The 19,159-nt window shown below is 41.1% G+C and overlaps 1 protein-coding gene across 1 annotated transcript in view; it reads right to left on the bottom strand.

Annotated features, from left to right (window-relative positions):
- The window catches only part of DNAH11 (dynein axonemal heavy chain 11), a 307,801-nt gene that overhangs the window by 126,295 nt on the left and 162,347 nt on the right, over window positions 1-19,159 (bottom strand). Inside the window, exons 53-54 of the mRNA XM_087860989.1 lie at window positions 18,098-18,221; window positions 17,514-17,656 (exon numbers count right to left, since the gene is read on the bottom strand). Of these exons, the coding sequence (XP_087717115.1) occupies window positions 17,514-17,656; window positions 18,098-18,221 (267 nt within the window). The remainder of the gene's footprint in view (window positions 1-17,513; window positions 17,657-18,097; window positions 18,222-19,159) is intronic.

Below are 19,159 nucleotides of genomic sequence, written 5' to 3' on the forward strand. Positions count from 1 at the left end.
TCCTTCATTTTGTTAATATGGTATATCATGTGATTGATTTGTGGAGGTCAAACCATCCCTGCATCCCTGGAATAAACCCCATTTCATCATGGGGTATGACTCTTTTAAGGTACTATTAAATTCAGTTTGTTCCTATTTTGTTAAGGATTTTCCTATCTTTCTATCAGGGATATTGGCCTGTAATTTCTTTTCTGGTGACATCCTTACCTGCTCTGGTATCAGTGTAAGGCTGGCCTTGTAAAATAGGTGTTTCCACCTCTTCAATTGTTTGGAAGAATTTGAGGAGGATTAGGATTCATTCTAATTTAAATATTTGATAGAATTCACCAGTGGGAGACGTCTGGTGCTGAATAACTTACCTGTGAAATAATTTCTCTCTAGTATGAGCTGCATGTAAATACCCATTTTCTATCTTAGGGGCCATGGGTTAATGTATGAAGTACTCCAAGAGAAACTGCAGAGGCCAGGGATGCTTAACCAGCACTTCTCATTTCTAATGGAAACCCACAATGCAAAGACGGCTACCTGAGCTCTTAGCTGACTTCTTCCATCAGCATAAATGTTTGATTAGTTAGCATCATGAATCTGATTTTTTACTGATGAAATGAGGAGTGTTCAAGGTATCTGAGAAAAATGGAAGCCTTATAGTTCCACCTGCACTGCTATATGAACCAAAGAGGAAAATCTAGATATTGGAAGCATCCCAACAATTATACCCTTTGGCTTTTTAGACTTTGATTTTGACCAGTGCTGTGGTAAACAGCTTACAGAAAAATTGTTTTTATGTGATTGCAGTGAGAACATCAGCTGAATCCTACCATGAGAACAATGCTACAGCTGCCCCAAAGGATCCTTCCAGTAAGAGCCATTCAGTTTTCTAAAAGAACAAAGCTAAGACTGAAGTAAGCTTATATAGCTGGTTTTGAAGCTTTAAGACCCATTTTAAGTATACACAAACTCTGTATACCCGAGTTCAGTTTGAGACTTCCTCTCCTTGAAACATACCTGAGTTGGGATACTGGGGGACAAGAGCTCCCCCATCCCAGAACAGGTGCCTGCAAGTACTGAAGGTCACGGAAATATACATGACCTCCCAAATAGTCCCTGACAACCGCAAATGATCAAATTGGCTTAAGTTAGTTCCCAGCAGTGGACTGAAAGAAAAGTCTGCTAAGAAAATAAAGTTAAAAATGCCTCAGACAGCTGTGCTCTTTTCTAAAAGCAAATTCTCACAAGTAAGAAGCAAACCCTGAAATCACCATCTCTGTACTTCCTACAGCTCTAACATTTGGACGTCAGAATCTTTCTTTTGGAATCCATACCATAGAATTTTCTATCCTTTTTTCCCCCCTAACACAGGTGTTAGGACTCATTTGCAATAACCCATTTTTCATTGTGCTTTGTAATACATTTCAATTTCTTTTGGATAAGATTCCATCGTAAGTACATATTTATTTGTATATCACTAACAGGACTCAGTCCATTTCCTCTTGTAATGGAAATTTGAATTGCTACCGTCACTCTGTATTTTTTTCCAGTTGATATATTCTCAGATGGAAGTAACCCTCCCACATATTTACTTCAGAAGCTTCTATCCATGACTTAGGCTTGCATTTATCCTCAAAAGTCTAAGTATTTTTCAAGAGTGGTAAGATCTGAATCATACTTAGAGAATCCTCTTAGGAATGGCAGTTTAGCAGACAAACTCTTCCCTTGTTTGTCTGTTTTAATATCATTTTATCATCCTTATATTTCTCCTTATCAACCACCATCCAATAACCTGTTAATTTCAATTATTTTCATGAACTCCACCAGCATCTTCAATGTATACACCTTCAATATATTTTTATATTTTCTTTTAGGTAACACAATGAAACAATTCACACTTTTTACTTATGAATATTGGCCAGAACCAATTTTACATTGGAGAGTTTTTCTTTGTTTTTTTTGAGGGGGGGCAGAGGCAGATGGAGGGAGAGAATTTTAAGCAGGCCAGTGCGGATTTGATCTCACAACCCTGAGATCGTGACCTGAGCTGAAATCAAGTATTGGATACTTAACCAACTGAGCCACCCAGGCGCCCCTACACTGGGGAGTTTTATTTCTTTTTTTAAAAACAAAACTCTTCAATTCATAAAAAAATTGTATGTGGAATCCCAAAAGAGAGCAAGAAGAAAATCCATTCCTGGGGAGTAAAGACAGTAGAAGTTATATTCCCCACTGCGTACTCCCTGCTATATACTCCTACCTACAGGAGGAGTGTATCACCTCCTCTTAGCTGCCCTGCTTGATACCTGGGACTGAACTACCCACACACTCCTTTCCAGGCCAGGCTGCAGCTCCATACACTTGCTTTGTTTTTATTTTTTCAAACAATCAATCGGTGCATAACAATCTACTGATTAGGCCCATATCTAAACAATGTCATGCAAGTTTTGGGCTTGTGCTCTGCGCTGCTCTGCTAGTAGTCGGCACTTCTCTGGTGCTGGGTGGTAACTCCACACGCATGTGCACTTGCAAGCACAAACCCCATACTGTGCGGGCAAAGCCCATATCCAAATGTGAGCAGAATGGGAAAAACACAAACCATGCTTTTCCAAATGCAAAGTTTATTCAATTTAAATGGATAAATCCTTTAGTCTTGGATTAAGCCCTTCGCTTCCGGTGTTAAAGATTTCTCTTTTAAAATATGGGAGATGATCTCTATGAGAATAGACATCTTGGAGATACTTCCCAATCCTTTCTCCCCCTCAATGAAACCTTTCTTGTCCCATCTTTGGTTACCCTATATACCCCTCACCTCTCATACACAGAGGTGTAATTGTACACTCAGTCTGTGCAACTTGGAGGTTCGGGCTTGTCTTTCCAGCAACGAGGCGGGCAGGTGTCGGCTCTTGCTCACTATCCTATGCCCAGGGACCAGCACATCCCAGGCACTCAGCAAATACTTGCGCGACTCAGCAGATAGATCAAGGAGTCAACAGATGGCAACGTGAACTATTCTTCTGAGCAAGATGAAATTTTGATATGTGCATCCTAATTTGTTTTGAACCAGCCCTTGGACCTCTTCTCTTTTCACAGGTCATGACTTCCTCATCTAACCCCATGGGTGGTGGTCAGAGATGGCTTTAAACTCCATCTCTAGTCCCACCCTCTTCTCCAGACTCCAACGGCTATGTTCAGCTATATCCTGTTCACCTCTATTTGAATATATAAAGGGCATCTGAAGTTAACTTTAGGTAGAACTTTTTATTTACCCTCATCCACCAAACTAATACAAGGCACACCTCCTCCCATGTTCCCTATTTCAATAAATGGGATGTCCTTTATCCTGTTGACTCAGGCCAAAGTCAATGAAATCATCCTTGACTCTTTTCTTTGACGCTACCTCCAAAAAAAAAAAATGTTTTGCTGTTTTATGAAATTTCAAGAACAGTGAACCTCAAATACAAAATACAAGGTCACACCTTTCATATCTCTCTGACGTTCCTTCCATTCCTTTTATGTAAATACTACCAAAAAATGCAAGGGCAGGAGCTAGGGTACTGTATTCAGAAGGTGTGGTTCTGATCAGAAAAACACTGGTGGCAGGGCAGAGACTGACAGGGTCTGGGATCAGCACCGGGCAAGCCATCCATAAGCATGGGTGCTATTTTCCATCAACTCAAGTGTCAGAATGAGGGGCGGGATGGATAGAAGACAGCACTCCTCAATGATAAAGTCATCCTGGGTGGTCATCCACATGAAGGAAAGGAAGTTGGGTGCGTTGTCTGCTAACCCATGAAGATCTGAGATTAGACTTGACCATCATGCAAGGGTAAGGTTTTGCAACATCTGATTTTCTATGCGACAGGTTAAGTATTTGAGCTTTTTATACAAGATCACAGACTTATCATGAAGGTTATGTGTGTGAGTACTAAGTCTTGTGGTTTACGCCATGAGCTCCTGTGTTAATCTGTTGCCTCAATGGGAGTGTTGCTCAACAGCCCTGCTCAGACTGTCAGGCTCCCTAGATGAGCTGCAGAGCGAGGCAGGAGCCCATCACCTACACTGGCTATTGCCAAACCCCACATATGAATTGCTGTCTATTCTATCCAAGAAGGAAGAAGGAGGAGAAGGGAGAGGGAGAAAGAACAAAAACCAGAAGGATAAGGAAAACTCAACTGCGGCCTGAGGAACAATACTATGAAACCAAGAAAAATTTAAAAAGTATCCAGGAGACTTAAAGGAAGGTAATTGCACTGAGGTATCTAAGAACCTGAAAAAGAAAACTTGCTTCACACTCTCAAAAGGCTAGAAGAGCATTATAAAAACCCCATAATAAGAGAACAGGCCAAGATTAAAAAAAAAAAAAAAGAACCAACCAAAAAACAAAAACAAAAAAACCAAGGGGATTTATGAAAGGACATACATGATAAAATACAACACCTCTTCCTAAAAATATTAAAAATATCTTAAGCCTACAGTTAATCCAATAATGATAGAAAGCTTAATGATGGAAAGCTAAAAGCATTCCCATTAAAATAAAAAATAAGACAAAGATGCTACTATCATCACCTAAAAATTTTAAATGGTATGCAAAAATTATGGCTATTATAATACATGGAAAAGAGGTAATTATTAGAAAGGAGGAGCAACAATTCAAAGGTTATGTAACGACCTACTCAGCAAACTCTAAGGTACAAAATATGAAACCTACTAGAGTGTCCAATGGACGGGCTGGTAAGACAAACAAGCATCTATCCATCCCTCCTTCCCTCCATCTACCGGCACTCTGACATGCCCCTCATGATCTGGCAAGAGCAAAAAATAATATAAAATGATGAGTAAGAACTTAAGAAATGCATAAAACATATGAAGATAGCTAGCTGCTTTACTGAGGGTCAGTGAAGACATTGTGACCAAATGACAAGCTGTGCCACATTCCTGGAGAGGAACGTCTATTACAAAGGTATTTATTCCTCTCACATTCACTAACAAATTTTAAGCAATTCTCATAAATTCCCAACAAGATGAGTGGAGCTTCACAAAGTGATTCTAAAGTTCATATGGAATAAAAAAGGCTAAGGACATTCATAGAAAGAGATTATTCACAAGTCACACTGTCGAGAAACAAAACTTAAATGTTATTGATAGAACGGTACAGAAACGTTCGATACTGTAGATGTATCCATCACACTCAATTTAGTCTATACATTCTCACAGGATTTTTAAAAATATTTTTTTATTGTGAGAGAGAGTGGGAGAGAGCCCATGTGCAAGTGTGAGCAGAGGAGTCGGGCAGAGGGAGAGGGAGAGAGAGTCTCAAGCAGGCTCCACACTCAGCTCGGAGCCCAACATGGGGCTCGATCTCACGACCCTGAGATCATGACCTGAGCCAAAATCAAGACGCTTAAGCAACTGAGCCACCCAGGTGCCCCTCACAGGATTCTTTTTAATGTTAAGCTGATTCCATAGTTCTTCGAGTAAAGGTACAAATAGCTAAGTAAATGTAGAAAAGGAAGAAGATATTATTCTACAAGATTCCAGAATATACTACAAATTTACAATAAGCAAAGCTGTGTGGTATTCATGCAGGCTGAGACGAAGAATTCTATAGAAGAGTCAAAAAATAGAATACCATATATTCAGACATTTAGTGTATGATTATGAGACAGGTAGCATTTCAAATCAGTCGTGAAATATTATATAATAAATGGCATTTGGAGAATCTAGGAGTCGGGGAGAGTAGAAAAGCCACCTTGTACTATACACAACAATCCATAGCTTAACATTCAAAGCAGTTTAAGTTAATTTAAATAGAATTCAGAATAATATTTTCATAACCATGAAGTGTGGAAACACTTCCTAAAAAAGAAAAGCCTTAACCCATAAAATCCATGTAAGAAAAATTAGGTATTTTTTGATAATATAAATATAAAAGAGAAGTCACTGTTAGCAAAGTTAGGACTGTGATGAACATTGACAAACACTGGCAACATGTAAAATGGACAAGAACATTATGGACATGGGAATATTATCCAGATATAGAAAGAGTTCTTATAAATCAAAGAAAACTGTAACAAACCAGTAGGAAATTTGGTAAAGGGCATACATGAATAAAGGTGTTCTACAAGTAGATAACTAGAGTAAAGTACATGTGAGTGAAATATTTCACTCCATACACCAAATTCTTGGAACCATTTCATTTTTTTTGCCCTGTGGGAGGCTTCCAACAAAAAAGGCACAGAGGAATGTAAAAAAAATTGTGACAGATGTGGAAAAACACTTCAGCTTGGAATATGTACTTTGCATGCATTTATATACATAGAGAAACCTGGAAGGAAATATACCAGTAGGTTTTCAGTAGTTACCTCCAGGCAATACAATTAAAGCCTATTTTTTTTCCCCCTCATATGGTTCTGTATTTTTAAATTCTCTACGATGAACACATACATCTTATATCATCAGAAGGGACACTTTCATTCTCTAAAAATACAGAATCACATGGCTATGTATGTGTATACACACACACACACACACACACACTCACATACACACATCCTTCAGTAGATACATAACAAGACAGGTATCTAAAGCCTTGGGAAACAATCAGGGGCTGCTATGTACAGTAAGTGTTCCTTTCCCTATGGCATCAGATGGCTAAGAAGGAAGGCAAGAAAAGAACAGTTTTCGGGTTAACTAAAATCAACAGGAGACAAGATGAAAAGTACTCCACTCTAGTTGCCAGGTGAGTATTACGTAGGAAAAGATGCACATATACAAAACTGAAGGAGAGAAGGCATTTGGCATTTATTCATTGGTTTATTTCAGGCCATCCAAGGGCTCACATCTGATCATCATTAATGGGAACTGCCCTGTGGGATTCAGAGGTCACATTTTGCATGCCAACAGGTTCTTACTGCCCTTGCATTCCAAATGGGAACTGGCTTTGGGTGGTGAGCATGGGTAATGGGGTGGCAACTTCACATCATTGAGCTCGACCTGCCAGGTGTGCTCACCAATCCTGTAACACATTTAGCTTCCCATGTTGCCCACCTAGGAACATATGCAAGGGAAGGACTCGCTCATCAGGAATTTGGAGTTGTTAGTACGTTCTGGTGAATATCACAGTATATGAAACTAACACAGAGCAAGCCAGAATCCTTTAAAGTCCAAGGGTATGAGGGTAGTATTTATGTACTGAAGAGAAAGAAGTTGCCATTTTCTAGCTAAAAGGTGACCCATTTTTATGTTGTATTATTTCTCCCTCGAGGTAAGACGCTAATCACCACCTTTTCTCATGATGCAGCAACCTGAGTGACGAGGCCGAGAAAGATCGGGCGTGTTTGAGGGAAATATCCTATTCCTCCTCGGCATGAAACACGCCAAACACAATACAAAACCCAAAAACCCTCCTACTCATTTTAGTAGAAAAGACATAGATTATTTAATCAGCAATCCCGTGACAATGTGGGGAAAATGATCCATATCTAACTCCAAAATAAATTCTAGCTTGTACTGAAGTAAATACTGAAAACGGGCCTCTGAAACGAGATGAACGCAAAACTGGTCCCAGCTTCTGGAAGGCTTCCTGGAGTGGAGTCAAAGGAAACAGGTGAAGGGAAAGACTCACTGATTTATTTTTTATTTTTTAAAAAATTTATTTATTTGAGAGAGAGAGAGAAAGAGAGAGAGCACACAAGCAGGGGGAAGGGCAGAGGGAGAGAACGTCACACAGACTCCCTGCTGAGCACGGAGCTCCATCCCAGGACCTGAGCCGAAACCAAGAGTCGGACCCTTAACCGACTGAGCCACCCAGGAGCCCCAAGACTGACTGATTTAAAACAGTAAAAATGTAAAACTTCTGGGGCTTCTGGGTGGCTCAGTTGTTAAATGTATGCCTTTGGCCCAGGTCATGATCCCAGGGTCCTGGGATCAAGTCCCGCATCCGGCTCCCAGCTCAGCGGGGAGCCTGCCTCTCCCTCTGCCTGCCGCATCCCCTACTTCTGCTCTCTCTCAAATAAATAAATAAAATCTTTTTAAGAAACGTAAAACTTCTGTACATTGATCTGTATTGCATGAATATTAGTAAGTTCAAGGAGCAAAACCATATAATTATCTCAACAGATGCTGAAAAGGAATTTAGAAGATAATTCCTTGACAAGACATAGCCAACATAAGACCTAATACTGAAACATTAGAAACATTCTTATTATAATATAAAAATAAAGACAAAATTTCAACGACCATCATAATTATCTAATGTTCAGTAGATTTACCAATGCAATGAGGGAGGAAAGCAGATAAATAGAATGCTAAAAAAGACAAAATATTACCTGCAGGCTATGTGATAGCAACCAACTAGTATAAACTACCAGAGAGGCTGATTATCAACATAGTGGGTCATAAAATTAAAAACCAATAGTTCTCCTATATATAGACAACACACTATCAGAAAACCTTATGAAAGAAATAGTCCTTCTATAAAAAACTTTATATAATAAAGATTAAATTCTCCCAAATATAAAATAAGCCATCAGCACAATTTCAATCAAAATTATAATGGAATGTATTTAGAATTTGAAAAAATGATTCCGATGTTTTTTCTAGATGTGCAGATATGTGAGAACAAAGAAAAACTAGACAAGAACAGTGAGATATTTGATACAAAAAAATGTGTGATAAAACCTTAATAATTTACACATTACAAGGCCAGGATCAGTAGTATAGACACTTACCAAGAAAAAAATAGAGAATCTAGAAATAAGTCCCAATATGATGTATAATAAAGGTATTACTCTAAATCAGTAAGGAAGGAATACACGGTGTTAAGATAAAAAGATATGGTTTTGGAAAAAAATAACTTGAAACCTCTCAGCTCATCTTTACCATATATGATCCATATATGATAATAAATATATTCCAGACGTAGTCAAGTTTTAAACACAAAACATAAGGATACTGGAATGATGGATTCTCTTGCCACTCCAAAATCACTTTCTAATTTTATTCATGAAGGCCATGTGACAAGATAAAAAATTCACTTCCTCCGACTCCCTGGTAGGTAGACGTGGCAGGTGATACACATGGCCACCAAGACGTCAGCTTAGGGTCTTGGGGAGAAGCCTTGGTTTCCTACCCAGAGTGCCCTGAGGTTGCCTGCCCCCCCTTCCTGTGAGTACAGTCTCCCACTGCACCGGTGTAGTGCTCACGAGGCAGGAGGCACCAGGAAGAACGCTGGCAGAAGCCAAAGACCAGAAAGCACGGGTCTTTCAACTTTCGATATTTTCTTATTTGCTGCCCAGTTGAGTTCAAAATGCTTCCAGTGACAAGTTTTATCATCTTGGAGAGAAAAACTCTGCTATGAATTCAAAAGCAACTCCAAATCCATAAAGGAAAACACTGATTCATCTAATAAAAAACTTCTTCAAGTTATAAACAAATACGTGCTGTATATACATTTAAAAGACAAATAATAGGAAAAATAGATGCAACACATATGTAAGACTAACTGCTTGGTATACAGAGAACTCTGATAAACGAAACCACGTGTAAGTCAATGGAAAAGCGGGCCCTTTGGAGCTGAGCCTCACAAGTTCCTCAGCGTCCTGTCTGCTGTCCATACTCGCAAGCCCACCCTGATTCAACAAGAGAGGACTGATACCCTACCTGTAAGTCAGAAACACAGCAAAGGAGTTAAGATGGCAGAGGAGTAGGGGACTCCTTTTACAGCCGGTCCCCTGAGTCGAGCTGGATAGGTACCGGACCACCCTGAACATCCACGGAATCAGCCTGAGATGCAGGAAGATACATCTCTACAAATAAACATCTCCAGCGCTGAGTATTGAGGTACGAAGTGGGGAGCCGTGAAACCGCGCACAGATATCAGAAGATAAACGGAAGGGGGAGGGAGCTGCCACGTTTGGGCACCAGGAAGCAGTAGCCACCTGCACGGAGGAGCGGGTGGACTTGGGACTGGCACCCGCGAGACAGCAGACTGAGACCGTGAGCCGGGGAACGCGTGCGACCAGACTGAAAACCGGAGCTCCGGTGCACTCACTGGAACCAGACCGAGACCGGGAGCTCCAGGAGTGCACGGGGGCGGCTGGCGGTGTTAGAAACACAAAGGAGAGAGACGCGCCGGCTCTGGAAGTGAGGGCTGGGACACCGGGTGTGGGGCGCACATCCCGGGACGCTGCAGGGTTGAGCAGCACCAACAGAAACAGAGTTAAAGTGGCCAGAACATCAGTGGAGAACGGTCCGCGATCCCTCTGTTCTGAGACAGAGGCTGAGATTCGGCCACTGCTGCTCTGACTCTCAGAAGAGGCACAGCAAACCGCCAGGGAAAGCCGCCAGAGAACAAAAGCCTGGAAATACCAGCTCACAGGGTGCCCATCCCCATCCCCCCTCGCAGGGGACACGGAGACTCTACCCAAACAGGGTTCCCTGAGTATTGGCGCGGCAGGCCCCTTCCCCAGAAGGCAGGCTGAAAAATCAAGAAGCCCACATCCCTAAGATCCCTATAAAACAAGGGCGCACGGCCTGGGGCCCGGTCAATAATTTGGGCTCTGGACAACCCAGCAACCTCTCCTCATCAGAGTGATGAGAAGGAGAAATCCCCCCAGCAAAGAAAAGACAATGAGTCTGTGACCTCTGCCACAGAACTAATGGATATGGATATAACCAAATTATCAGAAATGGAATTCAGAGTAACAATGGTCAAGATGATGTGTAGACTTGAAAAAAGTATTAACGAAAATGTTAATGAGAATATAGAATCTCTAAGGGTGGAAATGAGAGCGAATCTGGCAGAAATTAAAAATTCTATGAGCCAAATGCAGTCAAAACTAGAGGGTCTGACGGTCAGGGTGAATGAGGCAGAAGAACATATCAGCGAATTGGAGGATGGGTTAGTAGAAGACAAATCTAAAATAGAATCTGGACTCAAAAAAAAATCCACGCTCAGGAATGTAGGTTGCGGGAGATTACTGACTCAATGAAACGTTCCAATGTCAGAATCATCGGCATCCCTGAGGAGGTGGAGAAAAACAGAGGTCTAGAAGAGATATTTGAACAAATTGTAGCTGAAAACTTCCCTAATCTAGCAAGAGAAAAAAACATTCGTGTCCAAGAGGCAGAGAGGACCCCTCCCAAGCTCAACCATGACAAACCTACACCACGTCACGTCATAGTGCATTCGCAAATATTAGATCCAAGGATACAGTATTGAAAGCAGCCAGGGCAAAGAAATTTCTCACGTACCAAGGCGAAGGTAGCAGAATTACGTCAGACCTGTCTACACAGACCTGGAATGAGAAAAAGGGTTGGGGGGGGGCATTTTTAAAGCTCTTTCAGAGAAAAACATGCAGCCAAGGATCCTTTATCCGGCAAGGCTGTCATTCAGAATTGATGGAGAGATAAAGACCTTCCAGAATCGCCAGTCACTGACCAATTTTGTAACCACGAAACCAGCCCTACAGGAGATATTAAGGGGGGTTCTATAAAAGTAAAAAGGCCCCAAGAGTGATACAGAACAGAAAGTCACAGCCAATACAAACAAAGACTTTACTGGCAACATGGCATCATTAAAACCGTCTCTCTCAATATTTAGTCTCAATGTAAATGGCCTAAATGCTCCCATAAAACACCACAGGGTCACAGATTGGATAAAAAGACATGACCCATCCATTTGCTGTCTACAAGAGACTCATTTTGAACCTAAAGATACATTCAGACTGAAAGTAAAGTGATGGAATACCATCTTTCACGCCAATGGATCTCAAAAGAGAGCTGGGGTAGCAATTTTCATAACAGACAGATTGGATTTTAAACTAAAGACTATAGTTAGAGACACAGAAGGGCACTATATTATTCTTAAAGGATGTATCCAACAAGTGGATACGACAATTATAAATATATATGCCCCCAACAGGGGAGCAGCAAGATACACAAGCCAACTCTTAACCAGAATAAAGAGACATATAGATAAAAAAACGTTAATAGTAGGGGACCTCAACACTCCAGTATCAGAAATAGACAGAACACCCATGCAGAAAATCGACAAAGAAACAAGGGCTTTGAATGCCATACTCGGCGAGTTGGACCTCATAGATATATATAGAACACTACACCCCAGAAGCAAAGAATACTCATTCTGTTCTAATGCCCATGGAACATTCTCAAGAATAGACCATGTTCTGGGACACAAAACAGGTCTCAACCGATACCAAAAGACTGAAATTATTCCCTGCATATTCTCAGACCACAACGCTTTGAAATTGGAACTCAACCACAAGGAAAAATTTGGAAGAAACTCAAACACTTGGAGACTAAGAACCATCCTGCTCAGGAATGATTCCATACACCAGGAAATCAAAAATCAGTTTAAACAATTTATGGAGACCAAAGAGAATGAAAACCCAACAGTCCAAAACCTATGGCATACTGCAAAGGCAGTCCTAAGGGGGAAATACATAGCCATCCAAGCCTCACTCAAAAGAATAGAAAAATCTAAAATGCAGTTTTTATATTCTCACCTCAAGAAGCTGGAACAGCAACAGAGGGACAGACCTAATCCATGCATGAGGAAGCAGTTGACCAAGATTAGAGCAGAAATCAATGAATTAGAAACCAGGAGTACAGTAGAGCAGATCAACAGAACTAGAAGCTGGTTCTTTGAGAGAATTAATAAAATTGACAGACCACTGGCAAGACTTATCCAAAAGAATAGAGAAAGGACCCAAGTTAATAAAATTATGAATGAAAAGGGAGAGGTCACAACCAACACCAATGAAATTGGAAGGATTATTAGAAACTTTTATCAACAGCTTCATGCCAATAAATTAAGCAATCTGGAAGAGATGGAGGCCTTCCTGGAAACCTATAAACTACCAAGACTGAAACAGGAAGACATTGATTTTTTTAAACAGGCCAATGAATTATGAAGAGATTGAAACAGTGATAAACAACCTTCCAAAAATAAAACTCCAGGACCGGACGGTTCTCCTCGGGAATTCTACCAAACATTCAAAGAAGAAATAATACCTATTCTCCTAAAGCTATTTCAAAAAATAGAAACAGAAGGAAAGCTACCAAACTCATTCTATGAGCCCAATATTACCTTGATCCCCAAACCAGGCAAAGATCCCATCAAAAAGGAGAATTACAGACCGATTTCCCTAATGAATATGGATGCCAAAATCCTCAACAGGATCCTGGCTAACAGAATCCAACAGTACATTAAAAGGATTATCCATCATGACCAAGTGGGATTCATCCCTGGGATGCAAGGGTGGTTCAACATTCACAAATCGATCAGTGTTTTAGATTTTACCCGGAAGGAAAAAGCCAAATATCATATGATTCTCTCAATAGATGCAGAAAAAGCATTTGACAAAATACAGCATCCTTTCCTGATTAAAACCCTTCAGAGTGTAGGGATGGAGGGTATATTCCTCAATCTCATAAAAACCATCTATGAAAAGCCTACAGCAAATATCATTCTCAATGGGGAAAAGCTGGAAGCCTTTGCCTTAAGATCAGGAACACGACAAGGATGCCCACTCTCGCCACTATTATTCAACATAGTACTAGAAGTCCTTGCAACAGCAATCAGACGACAAAAAGGGATAAAAGGTATCCAAATCGGCAAAGAAGAAGTCAAACTGTCTCTCTTCGCAGATGACATGATACTCTATGTGGAAAACCCAAAAGAATCCACTCCCAAACTATTAGAAGTTATAGAGCAATTCAGTAATGTGGTGGGATACAAAAATCAATGCTCAGAAATCAGTTGCATTTCTATTCACGAATAATGAGACTGAAGAAAGAGAAATTAGGGAATCCATCCCATTTACAATAGCACCAAAAACCATACGTTACCTTGGAATTAACTTAACCAGAGACGTAAAGGACTTATATTCTAGAAACTAAAAATCACTCTTGAAAGACATTGAAGAAGACACAAAAAGATGGAAAAATATTCCATGCTTATGGATCGGAAGAATTAGCATAGTTAAAATGTCCATGCTACCCAGAGCAATCTACACTTTCAATGCTATCCTGATCAAAATACCAATGACATTTTTCAAAGAACTGGAACAAATAGTCCTTAAATTTGTATGGAACCAGAAAAGGCCCCGAATCTCCAAGGATGTTGAAAAGGAAAAACAAAGCTGGGGTCATCACAAGGGGCACAAGGCCGGATTTCGAGCTGTACTACAAAGCTGTGATCACAAAGACAGCATAGTACTGGCACAAAAACAGACACATAAACCAATGGAACAGAATAGAGAACCTAGAAATGGACCCTCGGCTCTTTGGGCAACTAATCTTTGATAAAGCAGGAAAAAACATCTGGTGGAAAAAAGACAATCTCTTCAATAAATGGTGCTGGGAAAATTGCACAGCTCCATGCAAAAGAATGAAACTTGACCACTCTCTCACACATACACAAAGATAAACTCCAAATGTATGAAAGACCTCAATGTGAGACAGGAATCCATCAAAATCATAGAGGAGAACATAGGCGGCAACCTCTACGACATCAGCCAAAGCAACCTTTTTCATGACACATCTCCAAAGGCAAGAGGAACAAAAGATAAAATGAACTTGTGGGACTTCATCAAGATAAAAAGCTTCTGCACAGCCAAGGAAACAATCAAAAAAACTAAGAGGCAGCCCACGAAATGGGAGAAGATATCTGCAAATGACACTACAGATAAAAGACTGGTATCCAAGATCTACAAAGAACTTCTCAAACTCAATATGCGAGAAACAAATAAACAAATCATAAAATGAGCAGAAGGTATGAACAGACACTTTTCCAATGATGACATACAAATGGCTAACAGACACATGAAAAAATGTTCAAAATCATTAGCCATCAGGGAAATTCAAATCAAAACCACACTAAGATACCACCTTATGCCAATTAGAATGGCAAAAATTGACAAGGCAAGAAACAACAATTGCTGGAGAGGATGTGGAGAAAGGGGATCCCTCCTACATTGTTGATGGGAATGCAGGTTGGTGCAGCCACTCTGGAAAACAGTGTGGAGGTCCCTTAAAAAGTTAAAAATTGAGCTACCCTATGACCCAGCCATCGCAATACTGGGTATTTACCCCAAAGATACAGATGTAGTGAAGAGAAGGGCCATATGCACCCCAATGTTCATAGCAGCATTGTCCACAATAGCCGAATCGTGGAAGGAACCGAGATGCCCTTCAAGAGATGACTGGATTAAGAAGTCGTGGTCCATATATACAATGGAATATTACTCAGCTATCAGAAAGAACGAGTTCTCAACATTTGCTGCAACATGGATGGCACTGGAGGAGATAATGCTAAGTGAAATAAGTCCAGCAGAGAAAGACAATTATCATATGGTTTCACTCATCTATGGAACATAAGAACTAGGAAGATCGGTAGGGGAAGAAAGGGATAAAGAAAGGGGGGGTAATCAGAAGGCGGAATGAAGCATGAGAGACTATGGACTCTGAGAAACAAACTGAGGGCTTCAGAGGGGAGGGGGGTGGGGGAATGGGATAGACCGGTGATGGGTAGTAAGGAGGGCACGTATTGCATGGTGCACTGGGTGTTATACGCAACTAATGAATCATCGAACTTTACATCAGCAACCAGGGATGTACTGTATGGTGACTAACATAATAAAAAAAACATTTAAAAAAAAAGAAAGAAAGAAAAAAAAGAAACACGGCAAAGAACTGGCAGGCATATTTTAAAACCACTATCAGCTACAACTATTGAACCTAGCAATACCCCTTCTGGAAATTTATCCCACAGAAGCCAGCAAAGGTATATATAAAAGACATATGTAAAGGGCACTTACTTTAGCTTTTTTGTTTTTTGTTTCTTTGTTTTCAGAGAGACAGGGAGTGAGAGAGCAAGGGAGCAGGGAGGGGCAAAGGGGGAGAGAGAATCTCAAGCTGCCTTCGCACCCAGCATGGAGGCAACATGGGGCTTGACCTCACGACCTTGAGGTCATGACCTGAGCTGAAATCAAGAGTGGATGCTTAACCAACTGAGCCACCCTGGTGGCCCTGCATTATTTTGAACATGGTTCTTAAAATTTCAGCATGCCTCAGCATTACCTGGAGGGCTTATTAAAACATACATTGTGCATTCTGTGCAGAATTTCTGATTTAAGAGGTCTGGGGTGGGAACTGGAGAACCTGCATTTTTAAAACGTTTCTAGGTGATGCTGATTCTACTGCTTTGAGGAACAGACCTCGATAGTCAGTGATTTATATCATTACCATTTCATATTCTATTACTGTACCTGTTTTTCCATTTCATAAAGAAAATGTGATCTAAATGTACTGCCATGGAACAGGGAGAAACCTCTGGCCTTGCTGACAAAACTATTCTTAGTAACATTTTGATGGGGACAAAACTCTTTGGATAACTGAACCGTAAATTCTGATGTAACATCAGCCCAGAATTGCTCAGTAAGATTAATGTGGAATTTAACAAAGTAGGGCGGACGAGCAGCCTATACACGCCCCACACCTCCAAGGAGAGGTGTATTCACGGCTAAGGCACTGCCCCATCCCCTATCCCTGCGGGCGCCAGGCTCTACTGAAGCCTGGACCCTGTTACTAGCTTGACGGGCCTAGAATTCTGGAAGTAGCAGCAAAGTGGGAACTTGTGTAGGTTACTAACCATTTCTACACCAGGAAGCCTGATTTTGCCATACACTGGCTTCCTGCCGTGAGTTTGGAGGCATGTCTTACAGTATCTGATCTTCACTGCTGCTAGTATTTGGGTACATTATATCTGTAGGAGCTACACTGAAGCACAGAGGCTTCTGGAGGGAAAGACGTCCCGTTGAGCCTCAGGCTGCTGGTTAATACACCTAAATTGCTTGCCTTGAAGTTCTGACATAACTCAGTGCCATAACTCAAAGCTCTTCCATTGCACTCTTCATGATTTTCAGCCCCCTACCTCATCCTCATTTACTTCCTAGCCTGACCACCTCCTTCTCCCAAAAGGAAGCCTGTGTTCCAGTCATTCAGAGCAATCTTGTGTTTCTCTGAAGGTGTGTCCTGTACAGTCCAACCTTCCTCTGACATAAATGCTATTTCGTTGCTTCCCCCTGGATTCTAACCCATGGCCGACCCATGCGACAGGGCTCCCTCCAGCAGAGCCCAGTGCAGCGAAGGATGCTGCACTCACCTGTAGCCCACGGCACTACCAACATCAGTCCTGTGCTATCATTACTTGTGAGGGCCCCCGTCTCCTGGAGCAGCGTCCGCTCCTCCAGGACAGAGACCACGTCCAATTCAATCCAGCACCGCACGGTCTGCTCAGCGCCATGTTTTGTAGACGCTCAGCATCGTGGGACACTTCAGGAAGGTTTATTCCAGACATGAGCACATGTAAAAATGCAAAGGTCCTTTCCAAACCAATGACGGCAATTCAAACTCATAGTATGAATCCTGACCTAGAACCGTGTCATAGTTCCAAGGACAGGTTTTAAATACTATGCAAGTCAACAAGGGTTTCTTACTTTGAGCTGTAGCTGCACCCTGGCCACAAAGAATTTCCAACAATTTTCTCTGGAGTCCACCATGCCTAGACCACGAACTTCATTACGAATTCCAGAAATTATGTTGTCTACATCTTCATCACTGAACAGATCCGGGATTTCTCCTGCCCCCAAAGGAATAAGGAGAATTACTGAGAGACAGTCACAATTTAAATATTAGATATGACTGTTTAATGCCTGGAATGCTTTATAATACAAAGTCCAGTTTAAAGGATAAAGAGTTTGAAATCAGGAATATCTTTTTTTTTTTTTTTTTTGCATTTACAAGACACACCACACACTGAGGACAAGCTCTGATGGACACACCACTAGGCTCGTCGTGTAGGAATAACATTTACTTCACTGAAGGCTCCTCCAAGGCACCTCACAGCTGTAAGCAGACTAAGAAAGCGATGCACCTCAAATTAGTTAGGTTTATAGGGTTCTCCCCAAAGACTGCCCCAGCAAACATCTCAAAGACAAATTATCTCTCTTTAAAGTTCACTGCAACTACAGATAATTTGTCACTGGGGAAGATCTTTCAAGGAATGTGTTGGTTTAATCACCTGATGCCAGCAAGTCATTAATCAGCACGAGAAAGCTCTCATCTAGAACCTGGGCATCTGTCAGCAGGAACACAGTGGGCATGTTCTTGGCTCCAGCTCTGATGTACAAATTGGCAAGATCTACCTGTAAGAAAAGGAGGCCATCATTCATGTGCTGTTAAAATGCTGACGTGACGTGGGGACTATGTGTGTGAGGGCTGGGAAGAACTCAGTAACTATAATGCGAGAGCTTTCCCCGTTCACACATTCTTCCCTCTCAGGGATCCAGCTTGGGGGCAAACAGCATGACATCACCCCTTTTTCTGGCATTTAATGATGAGCGCCATGTTCATGGCTTAATGGAGCATAGGGATGACAACCGGTGGCTGATGGACAACTCCCTCCTAATAGACTGATGATGAATTTGGGGATGCCCTTGCCAAGCAACACAGTAAAAGGAAGATTCTGTTCATTTCAGCAACTATTTCATTGAAAACAGTTTTTGTTTGCTTATTTATTTAGCTTTGTTTAATAATATTGAAAGCATGGGATTTGGTTTTTTTTTTTTTTTGGTTGAAAATGGTTGCATTTCACCCACATTTCACTTCCCACAAACTCTGAATATTATTTTAACTACTGCTGTGTTGAAAAAGCCAACTTTTAAAAGCACATGAGGTTTCTTAAATGTATTCTCATCACATTTTATTTTCATGATTCATCCAAAGTAGACTTGTAAAGGCAGTGTCTTTTTCTCCCCCTCCAACATACAGGAATACTAACAGTGTTGAACGGCAGGCATGGTCAATACAAAAGGAAAACCATGCTTGTTGTAAATAAGTATTTAAACTATTTTTTAAAAGACTTATTCATTTATTTGAGACAGAGAGTGCATGCACAGGGAGGTGGGGCAAAGAGAGAGGGAGAGAGAAACCCAAGCAGACTCTCCACTGAGCACAGAGCCCAACGTGGGGCTCAATCCCACAATCCTGAGATCAGAACCTGAGCTGAAACCAAGAGTCGGACGCCCATATGACTGTAGCACCCAGGTGCCCCCTGTTTTAATCAAGTATTTAATACATTTTC

This window comes from Ursus americanus, chromosome 3 (assembly GCF_024610735.1).
Source record: "Ursus americanus isolate L20-20 chromosome 3, mUrsAme1.1.p, whole genome shotgun sequence".
NCBI classification, from domain to species: Eukaryota; Metazoa; Chordata; class Mammalia; order Carnivora; family Ursidae; genus Ursus; species Ursus americanus.